Genomic DNA, 27,345 nt, shown 5'->3' on the forward strand with positions numbered 1-27,345 from the left:
AAAAGAAATGGTTCGCAGAGTCCGGCTGGCTGGTGTCGAGACCCCACGGGAAGGGGGCTTCTCCCATGAACCCCTCGGCCCTGGGCGCCGCAGCCCCCATCCAGCCCTTCCCCGGGACGGCAGCCCTTCTCGGCCAGGGTGGACGAGGACCCTCCCAAGGGAGGCCGGAGAGCTGCCCCCGCCCCAGAGCACAGGCCCACAGAAGCCCCGTGCCCCTCCTGTGCGCTCTGGGGCACCCCGGGCAGGGCTGTCAGCCGAGGGCTCCCCGCCCCCTCCGCAGCCAACAGGGGGTCAGAGCCTGGGGGTGAGGGACACAGACTCAGGGGGCAGGGCGGGGCTGCGGCCCAGGGCGGGCGAGAGTCAAGGAGAGCAGCAGAAGGCTGGCCAAGAGATCCCCAGACGCCGCTCTGCCCCTGCCACCAGCCCTGGGAGACCCCTAGCCACGGTGTTCGGATGTGACGTGTACCCCGGCTTCCGCCTCGGATTGGGGGTGGCTGAGAGCCTCACTGAGGGAGGCCGGATCCGGGGCAGCAGAAGGAAGGAGCCGAGGCTCAGCCAGGTGCCCAGGGAGCCCCGGGAGGGAGGGCTCCGGGCCCACGGCGTCCACCTCTGCCCCTGCTGTCAGCCCTGAGGGACCCTGGGGGACGGGAGGTGGTCCTGCTGAGCCCCCGCCCCCCTCCTCAGAGGAGCCTGCTGGGGAGGGCCCGGGGGAGGGAGCGGACTTGGGGCAGAGGCGGAGCCAGGCCCTGCTGGGGGTCGAGGAAGGAGAACAGGGTGGCCAAGGACCCCAGGGACTCCCTCCCAGCCCCTGCCATCAGCATTGAGCGTCCCCTGGCTTAGTGGCCTGAGGTGACCCCCACAGATTCCCCGGGGGTCTCAGAGCAGTGAGGGCTTTGGGTCCAGAGAGGGAGGATCCAGGGACCTGCCAGGGCTCAGGCTGAAGACCCTGAGGGAAGACAGAAGGGATGCCGCAGAAACACACCCCGGCCGTCAGCACCAGGAGGCCCCGGGGCGCCATTACCAGAGGCGGCCTTTCCCGCCTTCCGCATCCGGGTGTCCGAGAGACTGGGGACTGGGTCAGAGAGCAGCGCCTGAGGGGCCGGAGGGGGGCGCCCAGGGCCTGCTGGAGTCCCGGGGAGACGCCGAGAGAGGGCTGAGGACCCTGGACCCCAGGACAGAGAGGGAGCCTGTGGCCCTGCGCTCGGGCTTGGGAGGCCCCAGAGAGGGCCACCTCGGGAGGCGTGTCCAGCCTTCTGCCTCCGGAGTCTTCGGGAGGTGAGGACTGTGACTTCAGGTCAGCCGAGGGTGGGGTCCCCGGACCCCGAGGGAGGACTGAGCAGACCCCCGGCCCAGGCATAGGCGACCCCAGCAGAAATCTGCCCCTGTGATCAGTCCTGCGAGGCCAGGCAGGATGTCAGGAGGGGTGGCCCGTCCACTTCCTGCTCGGGGTCTCAGTGGCATCGTGGCCTTGGCCTGCAGGATGCTACTTCGGGTTAGCAGAAGGGAAGGGTCCAGGCCTGGCCAGGAGTAACTAGGAATACCTTGAAGACTCTGAGGGGACTCCCACCCCAGGCAGAGGGGGGCCCACTGAAATCGGCCCTGCCCCTGTCACCCCTGAAGACCCCAGGCAGGGGTGGCGGCAGGTGGTGCAGCCCACTCACCTCTGCCTCGGGCTCTGCCAGGTGAGGCCTTGTTCTGTGGGGCGACGGCGGGTCAGCAGAGGGAGCCACATCTGGTCAGCAGAGGAAGGGGTCCCGGATCTGCCAGGACTCCAGACAAGGAGCCTTTGGGAGGAACGGAGGGCATGGAGGTTCCCCCCACCCCAGAAGAGAAGGGACCTCACAGAGGCCAGCTTCCCCTGTTCTCGGCCCAGGGAGGCCCCGGGGCAGGGAGGGCTGGACGTGGCCTGCTCCGACTTCCGTCATATGGTTGGGGATGGGGGATCTCAGGGAGGTGAGGTCTTGGTCTGAGGGGCACGACAGGTCAGCTGAGGGCAGAGTCCCAGGATCTGCCTTGTGTCAGGGTGAGGACCCTTCCTGAGGACTGAAGGTACCCCCCACCTCAGCAAAGAAAGGACGGCACAGAATCCGGCTGTCCCCTGTTCTCAGCCCTGGAAGGAACAGTCAGCGGTGGTCCCACATGGCACGCTCACTTCTAGCCTGGGCAGGAAGGTGGGGGGCCCTCAGGAGGAGAGGGCCTGGTCTAAGGGGGAGATGTCAGGTGTCCCAGACGGGGGGCCAGGAGGAAAGACGAATAACCTACAGGAGTACTGGGGGAAGTCCCACCCCAGGCTACAGGGCTGGTCCCCGCTGCCAGCCTTTTGGGATGGCGGCGGTGGGGGCAGGCGGGTGGGCGTGGATGTGCAATCTCCTCCGATTTCTCTCAGAGGCTCAGGGAGGTGAGGACCTTGGTCTGCGAGGACGACATCAGGTCATCTGAGGAAGCACATCTGCTCAGCTGACACATTCCAGGAGCCAAGGTGAGGACCCCGAGGGAGGAGTGAGTGTACCCCCATTGCCAGGACAAAGTGGGACCCCATGGAAATCTGGCCTGGCCCTACTGTCAGCTCTGGCACCCCCGGCAGGGCCTGTCTGGCTGAGCCCCTCCTCATTTCCAGGTCGGTGTCTCGGGAAGGGGGCAAGGGCCTCGATGTGAGGGTCTGGACTCAGGTCAGCAGAGGCAGGATCCCAGGCCCTGGCCGGGGTCATGGTGAGGGTTTGGGGACCCCCCCACACACCGGGACACGTGCAGCCCAGGCCAGCCCCACCCTGCTGTCTGCCGTGGGGACACCCGGGATCGGTGGGTGGATTCAGTCCCCCTCACTTCCTCTTCCGGTGTCTTGTCCTAAGGAGGGTGGCCTCAGGTCAACAGAGGAGTTGACCCAGGCCCTGCAGGGTGTCGAGGTGAAGACTGAGTGGACCACCCATCCCAGGACAGGTGGAACCCACAGAGTTGGGTCGCACTTCTTGTCCCTTGGTGCCTCCTGTTAGCCCCTCTGCAACTGTGGCCAGATGTGGGCCCCCTCGCTTCCTTCTACTCAGTCTCAGGGGTGCGTGGTCTTGTTCTGAGAGGTCTGCCTCAGGGCAGCAGCACGGTGGGGCCCAGGACCAGCCAGGGGAAAGGTGAGGACCCTGAGTGAGCTCAGAGGGGACCGCCCACCCCAGAGCTCTGGCGACCTCACAGAGTCCAGCCCAGCCCTCCTGTCAGACCCCACAGATCTGGAGCCCACCCCACCCCAGCCCACAGTCAGCCCCAGAACCTCGGGCTGTGCTGGGTGCTCCCTGAGGGGCCGACTCACTTCTTCCTTCAGATCCCTAGGACAGAGGCCGCCCTGGACAACAGAGCCCTGTGAAGCCGAGAGCGTCCCTAAGAGGAGGCCCGTAAGTCACCTCTGTCAGAGCCGCCAAGGGTGCGTTTCTCACCTAAGGCTGCTCACACTCCCTCTCCCCCCAGGCCCGTGGGTCCCCATTGGTCGCCTCCTGCCCACACTCCTGTCGGCTGCCCTGACAGGAGTCATCATGCCTCGTGCTCCAAAGCGACGGCGCTACATGCTTGAGGAAGGCCTTCAGTCCCAAAGCGAGACGCAGGGCCCAGTGGGTGCACTGCTTCCTGTGGCTGTGGAAGAGGATACTTCTTCGTCCTCCACCTGCTCCTCCTCTTTCCCCTCCTCTTTCCCCTCCTCCTCCTCTTCCTCTTGCTATCCTCTCTTGTTGAGCACACCAGAGGAGGTTGATGATGTCGCTGGGGCCCCGAGTCCTCCCCAGAGCCCTCAGAGTGCCTGCCCCTCCCCCACTGCCATGGCCTCCCCTCCACTGAGCCAGTCTGAAGACGACAGCTCCAGCAGCCGAGGAGAGGAGGGTCCGAGCACCTCGCAGGCCCTGCCATACACTGCGTCCTTTCCCAGAAACGTGATTGATGACAAGGTGGCTGAGCTGGTGGAGTTCCTGCTTGTCAAGTATCGCACAAAGGAGCCCACCACAAAGGCAGAGATGCTGAATACGGTCCTCAGAGATTACCAGGACCACTTCCCTGTGATCTTCAGTGAAGCCTCTGAGTGCATGCAGCTCGTCTTTGGCGTTGACGTGAAGGAAGTGGACCCCAGCGACCACGCCTATGTCCTGGTCACCACCCTAGGCCTCACCTACGATGGGATGCTGAGCGATGAGCAGAGCATGCCCAATACCGGCCTCCTGGTGATGCTCCTGGGCGTCATCCTCCTGCAGGGCGACTGTGCCCCCGAGGAGGACGTCTGGGAAGCACTGAGTGTCATGGGGGTGCGTGCCGGGAGGGAGCACTTCATCTACGGGGAGCCCAGGGAGCTTATCACTAAAGTTTGGGTGCAGGAGCAGTACGTGGAGTACCGGCAGGTACCCAACAGCGATCCTGCTCGCTACGAGTTCCTGTGGGGTCCCAGGGCCCACGCTGAAACCAGCAAGATGAGTCTCCTGGAGTTTTTGGCCAGTGCCATTGGGAGTGACCCCAGGTCCTTCCCAGTGTCGTATGAGGAAGCTTTGAGAGATCAGGAAGAGAGAGTTCAGGCCAGAATTGCCAGCACGGATAATGCTACTGACACGGCCAGTGCAAGTTGTAGTACCGTGCCCAGTAGCTCCTCCTGCCCTGAGTGAAGTCTAAAGCAGATTCTTCACTCTGTGTTTTAGGAAGGCAGTCAATGATCTAAGCAGTGGAGGGCCAGGCTGGGGCTGAGGGTATTATAGGGCATAACAGCTTTGTGTTCCTTTTCCATAGGGGTGACTTTGAAATGTATCATCTTCTTTTTCTTTCTGCTTTTCTTCTTCTTGTGGTGAGGAAGATTGGCCCTGAACTAACATCTGTTGGCAATCTTCCTCTTTTTGCTTGAGGAAGATTGTCCCTTAGCTAAGATCTATGCCAGTCTTCCTCTATCTTTTGTGCGTGGGACGCCACCACAGCATGGCTTGATTAGCAGCACATAGGTCTGTGCCAGGGATCCAAACCCATGAAAACTGGGCCACCAAAGTGGAGGGCACTAACTGAACCGCTACACCACCCGGCGGGCCCCTCTTCTTTTATTTTTTGCATTTTAAAATGTTGTTACTTTTAATTGAACATGTGTTAGCTTCCAAATCTAAGTTTATGAATGACATTGGTCACACATTTATTGCTATTTACCCAGTTTAAAAGAAAGTTTTGCCATTTTGTGGAAAAATAAAAGAGGAATACCTTCTGTTTTGTTTCTTTTGTAACAAGATAACTTGACATTGGAATAGGAATTTCACTGGAAATGTGAAAGAACTTAGCAGTAAAATAGAGAAAAAATTTAAATGGTTCCTTTTTGAATTATCATTTTTAGACTATCATTGTGTAAAATGAAGAGATATATACCAAGATTTTCTTAACTTATCCAAGAATGTAGAAGAAATTAAATAGAAGCAAATCAACTCTCTGCTCACTGGCTCATTTCGTCCCCAGACATTCGCTGAGCCTCTGCTCTCTGGTGGCTCTGTGTCAGCTGTGGGGACACGAGGGTAAGCAGGGCCCCCTCACAACCATAGAATGAGAGTCTAGGAGCCGCAGTCCTAGAAGGAAAATGGTGAGGTGTCCCCTCCAGGACAAGTCAAAGAAGGTGGGAGGTGGTGCGGCCCCAGGAGAGCCCGCTCACGTGTAAACGCCCCGAGCCAGGGCAGTGTGGGGCTTCGGGAAACTGTGATTCCTTCTGTGGGAGTTGGTTGTCATGAAGCTCGGTGGTGGCAATGGCCAGACTCACAGTGTGTCTTAGGGCTGAGGGGCAAGTCTGAACTGGAAAATTTCTCTGAAGAGTTTCTTAGGGATCACAGGTAACCAGAGAGAAATCTCCACCTGGGCAGGAAGGGAAGGTGTCCTGGGCTCTTGTCGCATTGCTGTTGAACACACTGAAGAACGTGGTGTTTGACATCCATCATCTGCAAGGATTTCCTGAGAAATATGGTCACATTCCTTTGAAGTGATACCTAGAAGAAAGTGGTCTGGCACTCCTCTCCCAGGCCTGGGAGACCCAGAGCCCACAGCATAAATTAGGTGTTAATCTTAATTGAGTTTAATTGGCCAATTGTAATCAAGGGCTAGATTTTGGTGGGGTGAAATGAAAGGAAGTAGTGGTCTGGATGAAGAGCAGCTTGGAGGGAGGCAAGGAGTCGGTCCTTGACTCTGTTTCTAGGAGCTCTGTGTTCCATCCAGCTGGGAAGACTCCCCCACCCCCGAATTTTCACATATATCCTCTAGCTGGGAAGATTTACTGAGTTTTATTTATGAATCATCCTTTTTGGCTGATTAGCTATTCCATGTCCTCTTAAGCTACATATTCTCTGGTATGACCTGGATAACAAACAAGCAAAATTCCAGAAGAGAGAGTGGAAAATCTGGGATCAAAACAATGCTAGAGGGGCTGGCCCGGTGGCATAGTGGTTAAGCTCGCACACTCTGCTTCTGCGGCCCAGGATTCCCAGCTTTGGATCCTGGGTGCGGACCTATGGACCACTCATCAAGCTATGCTGTGGCAGCATCCCACATACAACATAGAGGATGATGGGCACAGATGTTAGCTCAGGGCCAATCTTCCTCAGTAAAAAGAAAAACAATCCTAGAAATAACTGCCAGTCCTCAAAGTTCCCATGTATACCAGGCACTGTGCCAGATGTTTTCCACACATCCCATCCGTTCCCGCAGTCCTACAAGACAGGGCTCACCAACCCACTGCCTTCGCAGAGGAAGAGCCCGAGGGTCATAGCGCTTGGTAACTTTCCCAGGATCACATGGCTAGTAAGCGACAGACAGACTAGACCTCGGTCTGGATTCATCTAGAGCCCACGCTGTTGCCACTCATCCCAGCCTGCGGCCCACCTTCTGACTCCTCATTCATTTTTCTTCCCAGTTCTCCATGATGTCTCTCAGGTGACAAAATTAGGACCCTGAGGCCCAGCTAGTGAAAGCAGGCCTAAAGAACGAAGGCAACAATGAGAATCAAATACAATTTGGGGATGGTCCGAGGCTTGTTGAGAGCTGACTCCAGGTCTCGCCATTTCTGTCCAGTCCCAGCTCTTTCTGGTGTGACAGCACCCTTCCCCTGGTCTTCCCCCGTGTGTCCTCCCATCCAACTCTGGAACCTGTTGGCTGACAGTACTCGTCACTGCTGCCTCCTCTGAAGGTTGCACAGAACCTCCTGCCCTGCCCCGACACAGAGCATTCCTACTCCCTGCAGGGGTCCCCGGGCCCTCCCATAGCTCACCCTCGATCCTGGAGAGCCACAGCCGCTTTCATGGAAAAGGTTACTCTGGACTGTGACATTTAGACACCTGGTCATTCCTCCCTGGGAGCCTTCGACACACTCGCTGTTTGCCAAATGGGCTGTGTGTAGAGTCTGATGGTGCCTATAATCTACTGGGGCCTGGGATACAACCCTGAAGTTACATAAGGATTTGTGAAGCCATCCTGGTGTTTGCCGTAGGACTTTAACAGGCTCCTTATTTGATGCTGGGAACTGAACACATACACAGATGAAAGAGCTGATTAAAGTGGTCAGAAATTAACGCCTCATCACAAGCAGTAGATGAGGAGGAATCATCCACTGAAGCCAAATTCCTGCGAACCCTGGAATCCTCCTAGGAGGTGAGAAATGGTTCCCTTGTGAACGTGTTAGGTCAAATTTACAAAGAAAAAACAACCATTCTCCCACTGTCTCTGGTCTGGTACCTGCCACACAGGAAAGTCCTGGCTTTCAGTGAGCCTGAGGTCACGCTGTTCAGGGAAGTTCAGTCCTGTGGAGGGTAGCAGAGACTCCCAGGTTAAGATTTCACCCCTGCATCAGAAGGAAGCCTACTGAGATTATAGACGGTATCGCAAAGGGAGTGCAGAAAAAGCCATAGAGCGAAGAAGGCAACCCTACCTGCTGAGATTGACAGGATCCTCTTACAATGAGATGTGGTTCTGTATTTGAGAGCATCTGTTGCATAGTAGGCACTTAACACTTCAGAGAATTTGAAGGCAAATGTGACCTCAGAAACTCCTCCACACAATGAACATGGTTGTTGTCATAACAAGTTATAATGGTTGCTTTATGTTGGGCACCTACTATGTAACATGGCATCCTGTAGAGTGCTCACCCATATCTTGTCTAGCTGTCTTTCCTGGACACAGGAGACACTACATTGCCAGGCCACTTGTAGTTACAGAGGGTCATGTGACGACCCTTTGCCAGGGAGACCTGAGCGGAAACATTGTTTGTCACCTCCAGGCATTTGAGAGCCAGTATGCCGGTTCCATGCTCTCTCCCTCGATTCACCAGTAAACATAGTGACCCCGTGTTGGGATGGTGGAACCACAAGATGGAAGCAGCCTGGATCCCTGGGTCACCTAGAGCAGAAGGCCCCTCGCAAACCATGTCAGAATTTATGTGCACAACAAATACACTTTTCCTGTGTTAGCCTTTCAAATGTCAGGGTTGGCCTGTTGTATCAACTAGCAGTTGCTTTGACACAGCTACTTTTCTATTGTGAGGTTTATATAAGTCTTTTAATTGCAAAGGTAGTAGTGAATGTGTTCCTATTGCTAAAAATTCTAAAAATACAGATAAATCACAGCATTCCCTTTTCAAAGTTTCTCCACAATCCAGCCTCCTGCTCAGAGGTCACCACAGTTAAAAGTCTAGTGTGTGTTATTTTAAAGCCATCCGTGGTCTTTTCCATAGACAGATAGATATGCTATGAAAACATATTGTTTTATTCCACGTCCATAGGGTCTGATGTACATATTGATCTGCCTCTCGCCTCTGTCACTTGATAAAAAGGATGGAGGGTCTTCCCCTGGCAGCACATGCAGATCGACTTCACTTTTGAAACTGCTCCCTGGATGCTAAAGTATGTATGTACCAGAACCAATTACATAATTTCTCCCTGACAGAGGGCTGTTTTCCCTTTGTTGTATGATTAATGAAATGAAATCAACAACTTTGAATAGGAATTCTTGGGTAGACGTGAATGTTTGCTAAGAAGATAAGCATACTAACATAGACATTGCTTAGAGTGGAAAGGGCGTGACTAGTTTAATATTTTACCAAAACTTCTCAAATTTTACTCCCAAAATGCTGTACCGATTTGTATTCTCATAAAAATCACAAGTGATTTAACATTCTGAAATGTCAATAAGCCATTTTCCCTTTACTTTGAGAAGGAAGGATTTGGTCAGAATGACCAGGAGCCAGGGATGGGGACCAGACAGGACACCCTCAGCTAGTGAGGGGCATTGAGAGCATCCCATGGAGAGCGAGTGCCAGAGTCCAGGAGAGAGACCAAGTACAAAACCAAGTCCAGGGAGCCCCGGTCAGGCTGGCAGTCAGGGCCCTGTGTCCAGAGTTCAGTGTAGGGGGAAAGGGACCTGAAGGAGAGAAGGTGGGGAGAGGGAGGGGTTCAGGACAAGGAACACGAGGAGGCGGGGGAAGTCTCTGAATCATCCTCACCAGCTGGAGGTTACAGAGTGGTCTGAGTGGGCAGGTCTACTGGATGAATGGGCCAGTGGCACCCAGACCCCCCACTAACTTAGAGTCCCCCTACCTCTCTCAGGAAGAGTACCCCTGGCTCCCTGCATCATTCGGGTGAGCTTCATCTCTTGACTACTCGAGTGGTCCAGAGCACTCTTGCCAGGGTCCCAGGGCAGGGAGCTGTCATGAAGCCTGCTGGGGGCTGGGGACTTTTCCCCGTGGGTGCAGTGCAGCCATACATAGAGGTTGGGGCTTTGTGAGTGAGTGGGGTTGGTGACTGAGGACCGAAAGCTGAGAGAGGCCAGGAATAACCATGAGCAGTGGAAGGGAGTGTGCAGCTGCAAGGAGGGTGAAATTGGAAAGGGCAAGCGGGGGACTCATCACCTCAGACTCTGCAGATGAAGGGCTGGGTGTGGACAGGTGTTAAAAAACTGTCCAGATGGTGCCCCTGGCTCAGACTGCCTTGGGTTTCTGAGTTCTCGCACACCAGGGGCAGGTGTCCTGTGGCTATGACTGCGGCCCTACATTGCCACCAGGTACTGTCTGTGATGGAGGACTGGCCCCAGGTGCAGACATTTGCAGGGTGGTTGGAAAACCCGTGGAGGTGGCACCCTTCCTCGTTAAACTGATGGGGACGTGTGCGGGGCAACGCAGGAAGCGCTGTGGACCATCCTGTTGAGAGCATCCCCACCTCTAAGATGGTGTTTGGGCCTGGGGAGGACACGTCCATAAGGACACTCCCAGTAAGCGTTTCCCGTGGGAATTCTGAAGTTACGTGAGCAGTTGCGCACTTTGTGCTCATTCCATGGAGGCAGGAGGCTCAGGCAAGGAGCAGGCTGCACGTTGTAAATCAGCAAATGGGACCCTCCAGTAATTATTCCTCTGGTTGGTGGGTTTCTGGTTGAGTACAGGCATATATATACATGCCATCTCAAGTTACTTTTAACACTCTGCTCCTGGCATCCTTGTCAAGGCTGAGCATACATCCACCAACACGCAGACACGTACTTCCTCGAGCCTTGGTTTGGGCAGCTGGCAGCTCTGCAGGCACTAAAGTTGCTCAGGACAAACGGAGCAAGGGGCTGGAGGCAACCTTGGGCCCAGGGACCTGGAGGCTAGGATTCCATGAATCCATCCTATCCCTTTACATCTGACTGGAAAACCTCCATGATGCATCCCGGATCTAACTGGGAGACCTTGGTTGTCAAAATTTTAGAGGTGGAACCAACTCTTCCAGCTGAAGCCTCCCACACAAATCCACCCCATGAACAGGAGGAAAGCACAGTAGTCTGGTTGAGTTGAGGACTATGAACCCAGAGTCCTGTGCACTCAGCACCCTTTCTTCCCCCTTGGGGCAGTGGGTCCTGACACTCAACCACAGAACTCTAGGCTGCTCTTTGAGCACAGTTGGGAAAGTTCTTTGCTAGAAGACTATTCTTCAGGCATGGACTTTGTTATGCTCCTGCACAGGTATACAGATGTAGACTCCTGGGTCTGGTGTTTTCTTGGTGAACATCTTTGCCATACAGGTCTTCGCTGCAAGCATTTTCACCACAAAACTAATTGGCCACAAGGCAATTTTGCTGTAAAAGATAAAAAAAAATAACTGGTTGATAGTTTCTTTGTTTGTTTTGGTTTTTCTCCATTGATCAATCAACTGCTGCAAAGATTAAAAAGATAACTGGTTGACAGTTTAGTGGGTTTTTAAGAGATGGTTTTATTCTTTTTTTTTTTTTTTGGTGAGGAAGATTGGGCTTGAGCTAACACCCCTTTCCAATCTTCCACTTTTTGCTTGAGGACGATTGTTGCTGAGCTAGCATCTGTGCCAATCTTCGTCTATTTTGTACGTGGGATGCTGCCACAGCATGGCTTGATGAGCGGTGTGTAGGTCTGCACCTGGGATCCAAACCTGCAAACCCCAGGCTGCTGAAGCAGAGCCTGTGAACTTAACCACTATGCCACAGGGCCAGCCCCAGTTTTTTTTGGTTGGTTGGTTTTTGGTTTTTTTCGTCATTTTGGTTTTATTTCTCCATTGACGAAATTCTCACAGTTACTCTCATTTTTATATGATATAAACCTTAGCTAGCCCTCATAATGGTCTATACAGTGAGGAGCAGATGTGGTGGCAGCAGTGGTCTGAAAATAGTGAGCATTTCTTCCAGTTAGCAGCATTTTATTGATGGCTTTACTGAGCTGACAGTTGACAATGATTTGCCTCAAGAGTTGGTTTCTTATTTTGAAACACACTGCATTGGAGGAGAAAAAGAGGGCCGAGGGCCTCCTCTTTGAGGGCTCAGAGTCGAACCCACGTTTCCCATGGAAGGAAGACAAGTGCTTAGTTAGGTACATTCCACACAAAAAAATAAAGTCAGTTCTTTGTGCAGTATTGCCATGATCTACATACACACATTGTAAATGTATTCAAATATTTTTTATTTCGCTGTAAAGTCTTTTTAACTTTGTTATTCATTTTATCATGTTTCATTATGCCCTTTAAAAGGGCATGCCCATTATGCCATTAAAATTAGTGTCCCACTTTTATTTTTTGTGATTTTATCTTTTACGGCAACATTGCCGTGCAGCCAATTGGTTATGTGGCAAAAAGGCTCGCGGCAAAGATGTCTGTGGCGAAGATGCTTGCGGTGTGAGCATCTAGGCCCGTGGACTTCCTTCTGTCCAATGCGCTGAATGCCAGTTTTGCTGCCTGACTTTGCAGCGCTGCCAACAACTTGTGGCCCCCAACTTCTGCATCCCAAGCATACTTTACCATCTCATTTCTTGTTTCCCCAAGTCCTCATTGCCCACCAGCCCTGAACTAGATACACGGTCACACACCGTCCTCCTACGTACTCACCTGTTCTCTATTCTCAGCATGGGACTGCCTATTCTCCCTCCAATCCACCACCTCGCTTAGGATTTTGCACAGGCTCTTCCCTCCCGCTCACCCCAATCCCTGTCTCTATCCTCCTAGGCCTGGGCCTGCTTCAAACTTTCCTCTGGGAGAGAGGTCTCTCCCTTGACCTGGTAGCCTCTCAGCACCGAGTAACGTGCAGGCCCTCTCTGTCTTTCCACTCGTGCTCCCTTCTTGTGAAATTATTCACAGGTCACGTTCAGATGCCCTCAACAAGAACAGGAACTTGGCTCATTTTACTTTCTCCTGTTGCCTCTGCTCCCAACATGGCACGTAATCCCTTTGACTCATGTTCAGATTCCCTAATCATAACCAAAATCTAGCTGTATAGCTTAATCCCCTTTAAGAACAGAGAGGAACTGGCTCCTATAAGAGTTCCTTATTCAACAGAGAAGAATAATTTAGATCTGGAGTTCACAGCAGCCCCTCTTGTCACATCATGTTCACGTTTAAATGATGAGTGCAATTTAAATGTCAGGTATATGTTGGCTCACCTAGTCACTGGGCTAGGGTCTTGGCCACAAACAGGAAAACAGCTGGCCACAGCCACTGGAGCTTAGAATAGTCAAGCATACAAAAACCAACAGTAGACTTCCGTTTCTCCCTTTTTAGTCTTTCGTCTACTGTTGGCATACATTTTTCTCCTACTTATGTTATAAACTCCGCCACACAGTGTTATTATCTTTAAAGAATCCGTTATCTCTTAGAGACATTTACACAAAGAAGGAAACCATCTTTATGTTTACCCACATTGTTACCATTTCTGGTGCTCTTCATTCCTTTGCATAGATCCAGATTTCTATCTGGTATCATTTTCTGTCTGCCTGGACGACTTTAACATTTCTTTTAAACGTTCTTTAACATTTCTTGCAGTGCATGTCTCCTGGTGATTAATTCTTTAAGGTTTTGTATTTCAGAAAAGAAGCCTTTATTTCACCTTTGTTTTTGCAATATATTTTCACTGTATGTAGAATTCTAGGTTGTCAGTGTAATTTTTCAGTACTTTAAAGATATTGCTCCACTCTCCTCTTGCTTTCCTTGTTTTTGACAAGAAATTTACTCTTATCCTTATCTTTGTTCCTCTGTAGTAGAGTGTCTTTTCCTCTGGGTACTTTGAAGATTTTCTCTTTATCACTGATTTTAAGTAATTTCATTATTGTGGGTCTTGGTATAGTTTTTCTCATATTTCTTGTTCTTGGCATTCTTTAAGCTTTTTGAATGTGTGAGTTTATAGTTTTCATCAAGTTTGGAGATTTCTCGTTCAATGTTTCTTCCTTCCTGCCCTTTTTTCTCTCCTGGGTCTCTAAATGTATATACATAGACCACCTGAAGTTGCCTCACAACTCGCTAATGCTCTATTCATTGTTTTCAGTATTGTTTTCTCTGTGTGTTTTTCGTTCTGGAAAGTTTCATTGCTATATACTCAAGTTCACTACTCCTTCCTTCTTACATGTCCAGTCTGCCATTAATCCAAAGAGTGTATTTTTTCAACTCAGATATTGTAGCTTTCACATCTCAAAGTTTATCTGGGGTCTTTTTTAAATCTTCCATGTCCCTATTTAACTTCTCCTCTTATCAATTGAACATACGGAACATAGTTATATATAATACTGTTTTAATGTCCTTGTCTACTAACTCTATCATCTGTCTCACTTCTAGGTCAGTTTTAATTTTTCTCCTCATTATTGATCCTACTTTCCTGCTTCTTTGAAAGGCTGTTAATTTTGATTGGATGTCAGACATTGTGACTTTTACCTTAAGAGCTGCATATTTTTGTGTTTCTATAAATAAATATTCTTGGACTTTGTTCTGGTCAAAATTAATTTACTTGAAAACAGTATGATCACTTAGGGTCTTGCTTTTAAGCTTTGTTAGGTGAGATAAAAGCAATGTTTAGACTATGGTTAATATTTCCTCACTTCTAAGGCAAAGCCATTCTGTGTAATCTAACTGAGCCCCATGAATTATGAGGCTTTCCTTTCTGACTAATGGAAGCAGGAATAATTCCAAGACCTGCATCATCTCTGGAGATTTCTCTCTGTGGAGCTCTCCCCTCTGTGGAATTTTAACAGGTAAGACTCTCTCTTGTTTTTAAAACCATCCCTCTAGAAAAACTAATAACATATTTTAAAGGGTGAAAATTATATTTATACTTGTCATATTCCCAATGAAATGATATTGGATCCAATATTTCTAGGAAAGATTGTATGTAGGTAACATTGGCAGGAGGGATTATCATGATTACTTTCATTATTATGAGTGCTGTTTTTATGTCTCCTGTAACAGCTCATAATAAACAAATTGTTATTTGAAATATGTTTTCCAGTCATTAATGCCATTAATTCCATGTCATGTGTGAAAATGTACTTTTTAAAAAACACTGATTTTCATAAGAATGATACAATATTTTCATAACAATGCCCCATGTTTTCTTTAATGGAATATTATTCAACACATAGCTTCTAAGTTAATACATGCTTATCCTTCACAAACTGAACATCATGTAAAAAGAACTGAGATTCATTATTTTTGTTAATGCTTCTCTACTGTAGATAATACGTGCTTGGTGTTAGCTATATCTCACATACTTCTTTTCTGCATTGACAATTCCCCCATTTTAATGTTTTCATTCACACAGTGTCCTAAAAAACTCATGAATGGTTTCTCTGATATTGATAAGGTTCCATGTTATTCTTGTGCCTCAGGAATTTTCTTACCACTGTATCATTTGTTCTTCATGGTTTTTTTGAAACTCATCAATCTCTGATTTTTACCCAATGTTTTTGATCCAAAGATATTTCTATATATTTTCAGTTATTAAAAAGTGTGCCCATAAAATTTATTTGCAATGGAATAAGCCTATAATATTTTTATTTTTCCCTTTTAAAAAATGTAGGTTCACATTCTCCAAAGAAAAGAATAAAAGAGAAATAAACACCAGTATCTTTACCAATACCTTTTTTTGCCAACCCTGTTTTATATTTAACCAACATTTTCCCCTTGCAAAATAATAACTGTTTCTTATTTTTGCATATTATCAGCTTGTCCCTTTATATGCTCTTGCCATAGATCTAAATGATTTGCTGGCTATTCCAAACTTTTAAACAATTACACATTACTACCAGGTCATAAGACACTTATTTATTTATATGATTATAATATGTGTTCTGTCATTTTTACCATTTCTCAAAACTCATGTATCATATATCCCTTGCTCTATATCTACAGATTCTTATACTTTAACAAAGTCCAAAACCATTGCTTCTCAACGACTTTTTGAATACCACTGGGTATTTCAGTTTCTCTGATCTTTTTAAAGAAATAGCTTTTGTGCCCATTGATATTATTTATTATTTTTCTAATTTCAATTTCATTGATTTCTGTTTTTATCTGTATGTCCATCCTTCTGTGGACTAGGGTTTAATTTACTTTTCTTTTTATAGTTTCTTAAAGTGGAAGATTGGATTATTGACTTGAGTTCTGTCTTGCTTTCTAATATAAGCATTTAATGACATAAATTTCTCTCTATGCACTGTGTTAGCTGAATCTCACAAATTTTAATATATTGTATTTTTGTTCCATTAAAAATATTTTCTAATTTCTCTAAAGAATTTCTTTTGAAACATGAGTTAGTCAAAATGTGTTGTTTAATCTCCAAATATTTGGTGAATTTGCAGATATCACTCGTCATATTCTTTAATTCCATTGTGAGTAGTGAATATACTTTGTATGATTTAAATTCTTTTACATTTGTTAAGAGTTGTTTTATGGCCCATCGTGGGGGATATTCCAGATGTACCTGAAAATAATGTGTATTCTTCTGTTGTGTGGAGTGTTCTGCAAACGCCAGTTAGATGAAGGTGGTTGATAGTGCTATGACAAATAAAAATGGCAAGCGATAGGATATATTGGAGAATATGAGGAAGCCATTTGGTGTAAACCTAATTCGGCCTGACCTTGTCTTTCCAAAAGGGCCTGACTGAGGTTGTTGAGCATGCAGTGTATATGTGCTTTAGACATTCCCTATGGCAAGAACAAAGGCCCTTGAGATAAAGGTGCAACTTCCCTCCCCCTCCCATCATTGGCATTTCCTTAAGGATTAAGCATCTTTCCTTAGGCTAGGAACTGATTGCTGTGCTCACCTGTGACCACCCAGCTCGAGACAATAGACTTGCCTCTTGCTACTCCCGCTGAGATAACAGACCCACTACCTGCTGTGTCCATCAAGCGCTGTGCCGACAGGGCAATCTTGTGACTATTTGGGGAGGGACATTTCAATCATATGTGAAACGGCCTATATGGGGGTATATAAGCACTCTGTACACCTCACTTCCTTGGTGCCCTTTCTTCCTTTGGGAAGAAAGGCTCCAGGCCATGGTCCTCAGATTTTAGCTCAGAATAAGCTCTCCCAAATTTTCATTTATAGATTGGTTATGGATTATTTTCGTCGACAGCCATTTGGGTCTGTCAATATCTTTGCAGATTTTCTGTCCACCTTTTCTATCATTTACTCAGAGAGGAGTGTCAGTCTCCAAATATTGTAGATTTGACAGTTTGTCTTTTCAGTTCTATCAGGTTTTGTCTCACGTATTTTGAAGCTCTGCTTTTAGGTGCACACACTTTTCGGATTGTTACGTCTTCTTGATGAATCATTATGTAATGTTCCAGTTTATCCACTATAATTTTTCTTCTAATGAAATCAGTTTTTTTGTGATATCAACGTGGTCACTCCAGCTTTGTAATTTTTCTTTTAATATTTTAAAATTTTTAAACATAAAATTATCTTAAATTTAAATTAAACATAAAATTAACTTTTTATTTTGGTGTACAGTTAAAGCCCACGTATAGATTCATGTAACTGCAACCACAATCAAGATTCAAAATAGTTCCTTAACTGTCTTCAAACACACACACACACAAACTCCTGTGTGCTATTCCTTTATAGTCCTATCTTCCACTTGTTGATGAAAATAATCCATAACCAATCTATAAATGAAAATTTGGGTGAGTTTATTCTGAGCCAAAATGTGAGGACCATGGCCCAGGGCCTTTCTTCCAAGGAAGAAAGGGCACCAAAGAAGTGGGGTGTACAGAGTGGTTATATACCCCCAAAGAGGATGTTTCACATATGATTGAAATGTCCCTTTAACAATAGTCACGAGACTTCTCTGTTGGCACAGCGACTGATGGACACAGCAGATAGGCCTGCTGTCTTGGTGGACACAGCAGGGTGGCAGATATGTGGTCTCAAGCTGGGTGGTCACAGGTGAACACAGTAATCAGTTCCTAGCCTAGATAGAGTTGCTTATCCTTAAGGAAATGCCAACGTGGGGGGAAGTTATACCTTTATCTTAAGGCCGTCTGGTCTTGTCTTTGGCACATAGCAAATGTTTAAGCAGATGTACAATGCATGCTCAACGGCCATGTCAGGCCCTTTTGGCAAAAACAAAGTCAGGCTGAATTAGGTTTACACCAAATGGCTTCCTCAAATACTCCAATATATCCTATCGCTTGCCATTTCTTTTGTCATTCCCACACCTAACTTTGACAGCCACTCACCTGTCCATCACTGTAGCTGTCTTTCCATGAGTGTCATATAAATGGAAGAACAGGATAAGTAACTTTTTGAGACACTTTCACTCAGAAGAATGTCTTTGAGGTTCATCCAAGTTGTTGCGTGTATCGATAGTTCATTCCTTCGTATTGCTCAGCTGTAGTTCATCGTGTGGATACACATCTACTCATCCATGGAAGGACATTTGGATTCTTTTCAGATTTTGGCAAATATGGACTTCTTTCAACAATTTAAATATATTGCTCTTTTTTCTTGTGCTAAATGAAGAAAAATCCAATCTCAAAAGGTCACATACTGTATGAGAATCTGCTATAATTCTTATCATTTTTTCTCTATATGTAACATTAGTTTTATTCTTATTGTGCTCAAGATTTTATATTTGTCTTATTTTTTTCAGTTTGAGTAATATGTGTCTTTTTTCCGCCTGTTTAGTCCTCCCTGAGCTAAATGGCTCTTTAGATATTTGTCTTTTATCAATTTTGGAAAAATTTTGGCCCTCATCTCTTCAGATATAACTTCTACCCTGAACTCTTCTCTCTTCCTCACTCGTCTCCTTCTAGAACTCCAATAACATGTACTCTCAGTCATTTGTTTTTGTCCCACCATTCTTGGATTCTCTATTCTGTTTTTTTTTTCATTCCTTTTCTTTCCCTTGAGTTTCATTTTGAGTAATATCTATTAACTTATCTCAATTTTAGTCTTTCTTTTTTTATTGTGTTTAGCCTGATGGTAATCTTATTGACAGGCACAGAGTTCTAATTCTAGCATTTTCATTTTATTCTTTCTGGTAGTTTACATTTCTATGCTGAAATTGCTGATCTCTTTATGTGTGTTATCCAACCTTTCCCCTAGATTCTTCAACATGTTAATCATAGTTATTTTAGTCATCGTTCTCATATATTTTAATCGTAGTTCTTTCTTATATAGCTAACATCTAGGTTATCTCTGAGTCCAGATCTGTTTATTGCTTTTTCTCTTGGAAATGGGTTGATTTTCTTGACTTTTTGTGTATTTGGTAATCTTTTACTGAATATCAGATATCATCTGTAGAAGAACAGTAGAGGCAGGTAGGTAAATAGCATTCATACTTGGAAATTGGCATACTTCTCCTGGCTGTTTAGTGTGTGTAGCAGGGGACGGTAGTCAATGTAGTTAGTAGATTACCCAGGTTTGGGTTATGCTGTTGCTATCAGCTTCAAAATCTTCCACCAGTGAATTGCCTTTACCTGCACATAGTGTGGGGTCTATGATGCTGGAGAGTTTCATTCAATTATATATTTGTGAGATTCATCCATTTTGTTACTATAGCTCTAGCTTCTTTATTTCACTGGTGTGCAGTATTCCATTTTATGACTATACATCAAATAATACATCCATCCTACAAATAGTTGATAGACATGTAGCTTGTTTGCAATTTGGGACTATTCTAAATAATGCTACTGTGAGCTTTCTTGTACGTGGATTTTGGTGAGTGCATGTGCACATAATTCCTAGGTATATGCCTAAGATAGCAATTGCTGGTTATAGATATTCACATTTAGTAGATAACGTCACATTGTTCCAAAGCGGCTATAATAATTTACATTTTATGTTTATTTTTTATTGAAAAATCAATTTTAGTAGAAATTATCGAAATAATTTACACAAAATAAAATTCACCCGTTTTATGTGCACAGTTCAATGAGTTTTGAAAACTGTATATGCCTATGTAACAACTACCATAATCAAGATGTAGAACATTTCTGTTACCCTCAGAAGTTTCTTTATGTCCTTTTACAGTCAATCTGCCACCATCTCTGGACCCAGGCAAAAACTTATCTGCTTTTTGGTTCTATAGATTACTTTTTCCTCTTCTAGAATTTCATTTAAATGGAGTTGTACAATTTATACTATCTTGTATTTTGCTTTTTTCATCACAATATTTTTATGATTCAGCAATATTGTTGTGTGTATAAGTACCTTGTTCCTTTTTGTTGTTAAGTAATATTCTAGTTTCACTTATTTTTGAGATTATATAAATGGAATCATGCAGTATATATACTTTTGTGTCTAGTGTCTTTCTGTAAAGCAACCTATGATTGTGAGATTCATTCACGTTGGTAAATTGTAATTTATTTGTTCACTCTCATTGCTACATAGTATTCCACTTTATGAATAATCCATAATTTTTAAATCCATTTTAGTAATGGTGGATATTTAGAGTTCTTCCTGGTTGAGGTTATTATGAATAACTGTATCATGAAAATTCATGTGCATGTCCCACAGAAATTGCTGGGATATACTATAATAATTTCTTCAAATATAGTGAATAAATGACCTATTGTTTTCTCAAGTGGTTATAGCAATTGACACCCCCATCAGTGGTGTTTGAGCATTCCTGCCACTTTATGTCCTCATCAACAGTTGGTTTATACAATTCTTTCAATTTTATCCATTGTAGTGGGTATGTTGTAGTTGTGGTGGGTATGTTGTAGTGTCTTATGATGGTATAAATTTACATTCTTATGTTTAACAAATAGGTTGATCACTGTTTTATATGCTTGTTGGCTGTTTGTATATTTTCTTTTGTGAAATATCTGTTCAAGTCTCCTGCACACTTTTATATCATTCTGTCTTTTAATTATTGATTCGTAAAAGTTATTTATAAATCTAGATGGCAGGTTTTGGTTTATTTTATGTGTTTCAAGTGTATTCTACCACTCTGTGTGTCTTAGACTGTTTGGACTGCTATAACAAAATACCACAGATTGGGTGGTTTATAAACAGTAGAAATGCGTTGACCACTGTTCTGGAGACTCAGGGTCTGAGATCAGAGTGCCAGCATGGTCAAATAAGGGCCCTCTCTGGGTGGCAGACTTTTCTTATATCCTTACATGGCGGAAGGGGCTAGGGAGCTCTGTGGCATCTCTTTTATAAGGACACCAATCCCAATCATCATGAGGGCTGCCTCATGACCTAATAAACTTCTAAATGTGCTATCTACTAATCCTATCACGTTTGTGGGTTAGGATTTCAACACATGAAATTTGGGGGGACACATACATTCAGACCAAAGCATTGCGGCTTGCCTTTTCAGTGTTTTAATGCTTTTTAAAATAATAAACAAAGTTCTTAATTTTAATGTAGTCCCATTTGTCAATCTTTTCATTTATTATTAGTGCTTTTTGGTTAGTTTTGCTTAGTCATTATCTACCCTACAGCCACAAAACTGTTCATGTATAATATCTTCCAGAAGTTTTATTGATTTGCTTTTCTCATTTAGACTTATGATGAATATTGGAGTTGATTTTTGTGTAGGTAGTGAGGTAAAGGTCAGATTCTCTTTTTCTATATGGTTTTTCATTTTCCCCAATAAGATTTATTGAATGAACCATCTATTCTCACTGCTCAGCAATGCCACTCTTGTCATAAAACATATATCCACATATGTATGGGTCTGTTTCTGTGATATCCATTGGGCTCATTGATTTATTTGGTACTTGAACAAGCATCACACTGTCTTAATTCTTGTAATTTTATAGTAAGTCTTGAAGTGACCTTTGCTTTGGCAATACATTTTTAAATTCAACACCAGAAACATGATACGTGAAAGAAAAAATTGATAAGTTAAACTTGATTAAAATTAAAATATTCTACTCTGTGCAAAACAATGTTAAGAGAATGAACATACGAGACACAGACTAGAAGATAATCCTTTCAAACACACATATATGATAAAGGACTTGTGTCCAAAATGTAAAAAAGAACACAAAACTTAGAAATAAGAAGATATACAACCTGATTAAAAATAGACAAAAGATCTGAATCCTCACCAAAGAAGATATACATGTTTCAAATAAGCATATGAAAAGATGCTCAATGTCATTTGTCATTAGGGAGCTGCAAATCGCAACAATAATGTGGTACCTCTTCACATCTATTAACATGGCTACAATCCAAAAACTGACAATACTAAAAGCTTACAAGGATGCAGAGCAACCAGAACTTTCTCATTGCTTATGGGAGTGCAAAATGGTACAGCCACTCGTGAGGACAATTTGGTAGTTTCTTAAAAAGCTAACATAGTGTTACAAAGCTTAATATATAGGACTTAGCACTTATGCCCCTAGATATTTCCCCAACTGGTTTGAAAACTTATGTTCACACAAAAACATGCAGATGAATGTATAGCCACTTTATTCATAATAGCCAGAAACCGGAAACAACCAAGATGACCTTCAGTAGGTGAATGGATAAACAAACTACAGTACATTCATTGGAATATTATTCAGCTATAAAAAGGAATTAGATCCTGAGCTACGAAAAGACCTGGATATAACTTTAATACGTATTGCTAAGTGAAAGAAACAGTAAGAAAAGGCAAGATAATATATAATCCCAATTTTATGAAATTCTGGAAAAGGCAAAACTATAGAGGCAATAAAAAGATGAGTGGTTGCTAGGGGTTTAGGCGATAGAAGGAGAGTTGACTAGCTAAAGAGCAGGCAACTTTTAGGGTGGTAAAAATATTCCCTATGATACTTTAATGCTAGATACATGACATTATGCATTTGTAAAAGCCCACAGAACTTAGAGTACAAAGAGTGAACCTTTACGTAAATTTTTAAAAATCATTTAGGCGGTCAGGCCACCCCAGGAAGGAATGCATACTGTGACAAGACAATCTGTATTATAATTGTATGAAACAATCTTAGTGAAGAGGTTGGGGGAAAACGTTCTGACCTAAATCACTTTGGAAACGAGTGGAATCTGTAAGATTAAAGGCAAAAGAAACTGCACATAAGCCCTGTACTCTAGTTGATAAAGTTGCTTCCCCTGGGAGTACAGGTTAGAAATTCTAATACTTTGATACAAGTATGCTAGAATTGAACAATTAACTAAATGAATGGCAGATGAGAGAGTCAAGTTTCTAACTGAGTGGGAGGTTATAGATAAGCAAGGGAAAGAGGCTAGAATGATTCTTGCGGTAATGATTTACAGTTGAAGACGTTAATTTGAATTCGTGTTCAGCTTAAAAGAGATACAGATAGTTTCATATATTAAATATTCATAGATATGTATATGCACAGGTTAGTATATATCACCTTGCTCTGCTAGCTGAGGGGACGTAGAAGCAATGAATCCCCAGTAGCAAAAAGCACACCTAGCAGTCAGATTTAGGTTTCTAAAACCATTCTTTAACAAATTAACCAAGGCTTCTCAGAAAAATGATTCTAGAACTGAGGCAGGAAATATATACCATAAGCCAGGGCATCTTGCAGTGCCAGAAAATAATGAAGTGATTAAAAAAACCCTACATTGATGGGGGTAGGTGAAAGGGACAAAGTAACCAACTGAAAGAGCTCCGAATAGCTAAAGCTGGAATAATTTGAACATCAAAATAAAGGCATATTGGATTACAACCTAAAGTATAAAATAAATTTCCATGAGTCTATGTTAATATAAATAATTGAATAAATAAATAAATTGGGGAGAAGAAACAAATACTCCTACAGAAGCGTTCCAAGTAATTTATGTAGACACTTTGACCTCAAGGACAGGGAGCTTAAATCTTCATTCCTTAAGTGTAGGCTGGGCACAGTGACTTCCTTTCAAAGTATGGAAAGGAGGAAACAAGAATAACTTCATAGTGGAGAAATCAGACAACCAGTACCTCAGCCAGGTGATGAAAGTCTCTATCAGTAAGTCATGTTGTTAGCATGTACCCTTGACTTGATGTGATGAGTGTGGCGCTTTAGCTCTGTGATCTTACGCCCAAAATACATAACCCCAATATAAGCATTGGGAAGACATCAGAAAAATTCCAATAGATGGACAGTATACAAAATACCTAACCAGTACTCCTTAAAACTTTCAAGGTCATCAAAAACAAAAAACAACTAGCAAAAATAAAAGCTCAGGACCAGATGGCTTCCCTGGTGAATTCTACCAAACATTCAAAGAAGACTTAATACCTGTCCTTCTCAAACTCTTCCAAAAAATTGAAGAGGAGGGGAGGCTTCCTAACTCATTCTACGAAGCCAACATTATCCTGATACCAAAACCAGACGAGGACAACACAAAAAAAGAAAATTACAGGCCAATATCACTGATGAACATCAATGCAAAAATCCTCAACAAAATACTAGCAAATTGCATACAACAATACATTAAAAACATCATACATCATGATGAAGTGGGTTTCATTCCAGGGATGCAGGGATGGTTCAACATCCGCAAATCTATCAACGTGACACACCACATTAACAAAATGAAGAATAAAACTCACATGATCATCTCAATAGATGCAGAGAAAGCATTGGACAAGATACATCATCCATTTATGATAAAGACTCTAAATAAAATGGGTCTAGAAGGAAAATACCTCAACATAATAAAGGCTGTATGTGACAAACCTACAGCCAATATCATTCTCAATGGAGAAAAACTGAAAGCTATCCCTCTAAGAACAGGAACCAGACAAGGATGCCCACTGGCACCACTCTTATTTAACATAGTATTGGAAGTCCTAGCCACAGCAATCAGGCAAGAAAAAGAAATAAAAGGGATCCATATTGGAAAAGAAGAAGTGAAACTGTCACTCTTTGCAGACGACATGATTTTATATCTAGAAAGCCCTAAAGAATCCACTAAAAAACTTTTAGAATTAATAAAGGAATACAGTCAAGCTGCGGGGTACAAAATCAACGTACAAAAATCGGTTGCATTTCTATACACGAACAATGAAGTCGCAGAAAGAGAAATTAAGAATACAATCCCATTTACAATTGCAACCAAAAGAATAAAATACCTAGGAATAAACTTAACCAAAGAGGTGAAAGATCTGTACACTGAAAACTATAAAACATTGTTGAAAGAAATCAAAAAAGACACAAAGAAATGGAAAGATTTTCCGTGCTCTTGGATTGGAAGAATTAACATTGTTAAAATGTCCATACTCCCTAAAGCAATCTATAGATTCAACGCAATACCTATCAAAGTTCCAACAACATTTTTCACAGAAATAGAACAAAGAATCCTAAAACTTATATGGAACAAAAGACCCCGAATGGCCAATGGATTCCTGAGAAAAAAGAACAAAGCTGGAGGTATCACAGTCCCTGATTTCAAAATATACTACAAAGCCATAGTAACCAAAACAGCATGGTACTGGCACGAAAACAGACAGTCAGATCAATGGAACAAAATCGAGCACCCAGAAAGAAACCCACACATTTATGGACAGCTAATGTTAGATAAGGGAGCCAAGAGCATACGATGGAGAAAGGAGAGTCTCTTCAATAAATGGTGTTGGGAAAACTGGACAGCCACATGCAAAAGAATGAAAGTGGACCATTATCTTACACCCTACACAAAAATCAACACAAAGTGGATTAAAGACTTGAATGTAACCATGAAACTTCTAGAAGAAAACATAGGCAGTACACTCTTTGACACCAGTCTTAGCAGTATATTTTCAAGTACCATGTCTGACTGAGAAAGGGAAACAAAAGAAAAAATGAACAAATGGGACTACATCAAACTAAAAAGCTTCTGCCCAGCAAAGGAAACCATCAACAAAATGAAAAGACAACCTAACAATTGGGAGAAGATATTTGCAAACCGTATATCAGATAAGGAGTTAATATCCAAAATTTACAAAGAACACATACAGCTCAACAAACAATAAAAAACAAACAACCCAATTAGAAAATGGGGTAAAGATCTGAACAGAGGTTTCTCCAAAGAAGATATACGGATGGCCAACAGACATATGAAAAGATGCTCAACATCATTAGCTATCAGGGAAATGCAAATCAAAACTACAGTGAGGTATCACCTCACTCTGGTCAGAATGGCTATGATGAACAAGACAGGAAACAACAAATTTTGGAGAGGATGTGGAGAGAAGGGAACCCTTGTACACTGCTGGTGGGAGTGCAAACTGGTGACGGCACTATGGAAAGCAGTATGGAGTATCCTAGGAAATTAAGAATAGATGTATCATATGATCCAGCTATCCCACTGCTGGGTATTTATCCAAAGATCTTGACACGAAGGCATAAGATACATGCACCCCTATGTTCGTTGCAGCATTATACACAATAGCCAAGACTTGGAAGCGACCTAGGTGCCCATCAAGGGACAAATGGATAAAAAAGATGTGGTATTTATACACAATGGAATACTTCTCAGCCATAAGAAATGATGAAATCCAGCCATTTGTGACAACATGGATGGAGCCTGAGGGTATTATGCTGAGTGAAATAAGTCAGAGGGAAAAAGTCAAATACCATATGATCTCACTCATAAGTAGAAGATAAAAACAATGGCAAACAAACACATAGCAACTGAGAATGGATTGGTGGTTACCATGGGGGAAGGCTTGGGGAGGGCAAAAGGGGTGATTAGGCTCACATGTGAGGGGATGGACTATAATTAGTTTTTGGGTGGGGAACATGATGTAATCTACACAGAATTGGAAATATATTATGATTTGCATCCAAAAGCTATATAATGTTATAACCCAATGTTACTGCAATTAAAAAAGTAAATAATAATAATAAAAGATTAGAACAGTTCAGAGGAGTAGGAGAGAGGGCTGATTCATGACAAATCAAAGGATCATTGAGTGGTGCTGGCACTGGGGACAGATTTGTTGTGCTGCTGATTTGCATGATTGTGGAATTTTCTTCAGCAGCACTCACCAAGTTTTGTCTAAGTTGTGTCCAAGAGAACAAGATTTTTTTGTTGATTGATGCAAGGAAGAATTTCTGGGAAAACTCAGTAGAAGGTCATACATGCAAGATGCTGGTGAAAGAGTAATTCAAGTGATTTGCTGTTGGGTCCAGCCTTGAAATGAAAGAAAGTAACATGAGGCAAGCCCAAGAGACTAAGAGACAATGGAAGCATCAATAAATAAGAGCACTAATTTCAAAGAACAAGTGGAGTAGAAGTAATCGTTTAAATACTAGAAGAATAATAGAAAAAGGACAGAAATTAGAGATACTATAAGATTTGTGATGTGGGAGCAATTATGCATAAGATTCAGAGTGTGACTAAGGGCATAGATTACTCAAGTAAAATAGGAGAGAAGGTCATAGGGATTGTGCAGGTCAAATACTATGATAGATACATTATCAGCACCAACAATGAAATACTGAAGATGATGGAAGGACATAAAAAGTGTGGGCTTAGCATTGTTTTTGAATCAATTTGGGGAGGCCAGAAGGAGACCAATGTAAGACTAATGAGGGCAGAGGGTGATATAGATAGGTGGCATGAACCTCAAATGGCAAGGAGTTGTGTGCACACAGAGGAGGAATAGTTTCAAAGTGGCATTGAGGAGATGAGATAATTCTGATTGTGTCTCTCAGTTGCATAATGTATGGA

The 27,345-nt window shown here is 44.0% G+C and overlaps 1 protein-coding gene across 6 annotated transcripts; it reads left to right on the forward strand.

Moving 5' to 3' along the window:
- The first annotated feature begins 276 nt into the window (after window positions 1-276).
- On the forward strand, window positions 277-5,417 carry LOC139081208 (melanoma-associated antigen 10-like). 6 transcript variants are annotated; one of them, XM_070606718.1, is made up of 5 exons: window positions 499-559; window positions 2,387-2,479; window positions 2,618-3,122; window positions 3,311-3,380; window positions 3,454-5,203. In XM_070606718.1, the coding sequence occupies exon 5, from the start codon at window positions 3,519-3,521 to the stop codon at window positions 4,623-4,625; it is 1,107 nt and encodes a 368-aa protein (XP_070462819.1). In that variant the 5' UTR covers window positions 499-559; window positions 2,387-2,479; window positions 2,618-3,122; window positions 3,311-3,380; window positions 3,454-3,518; the 3' UTR covers window positions 4,626-5,203. The 6 variants fall into 6 exon arrangements, with proteins under 6 accessions (XP_070462817.1, XP_070462816.1, XP_070462819.1 ...); XM_070606715.1 differs by lacking the exon at window positions 2,618-3,122 and having other exon boundaries at window positions 461-559; XM_070606717.1 differs by lacking the exon at window positions 2,618-3,122 and having other exon boundaries at window positions 506-1,275.
- Window positions 5,418-27,345: the final 21,928 nt, after the last annotated feature.

This window comes from Equus przewalskii, chromosome X, assembly GCF_037783145.1.
Source record: "Equus przewalskii isolate Varuska chromosome X, EquPr2, whole genome shotgun sequence".
NCBI lineage: Eukaryota > Metazoa > Chordata > Mammalia > Perissodactyla > Equidae > Equus > Equus przewalskii.

Coding starts and splice junctions, on each gene's coding strand:
- LOC139081208 (XM_070606716.1), top strand. CDS start 3,519: ATGCCTCGTGCTCCAAAGCGACGGCGCTACATGCTTGAGGAAGGCCTT.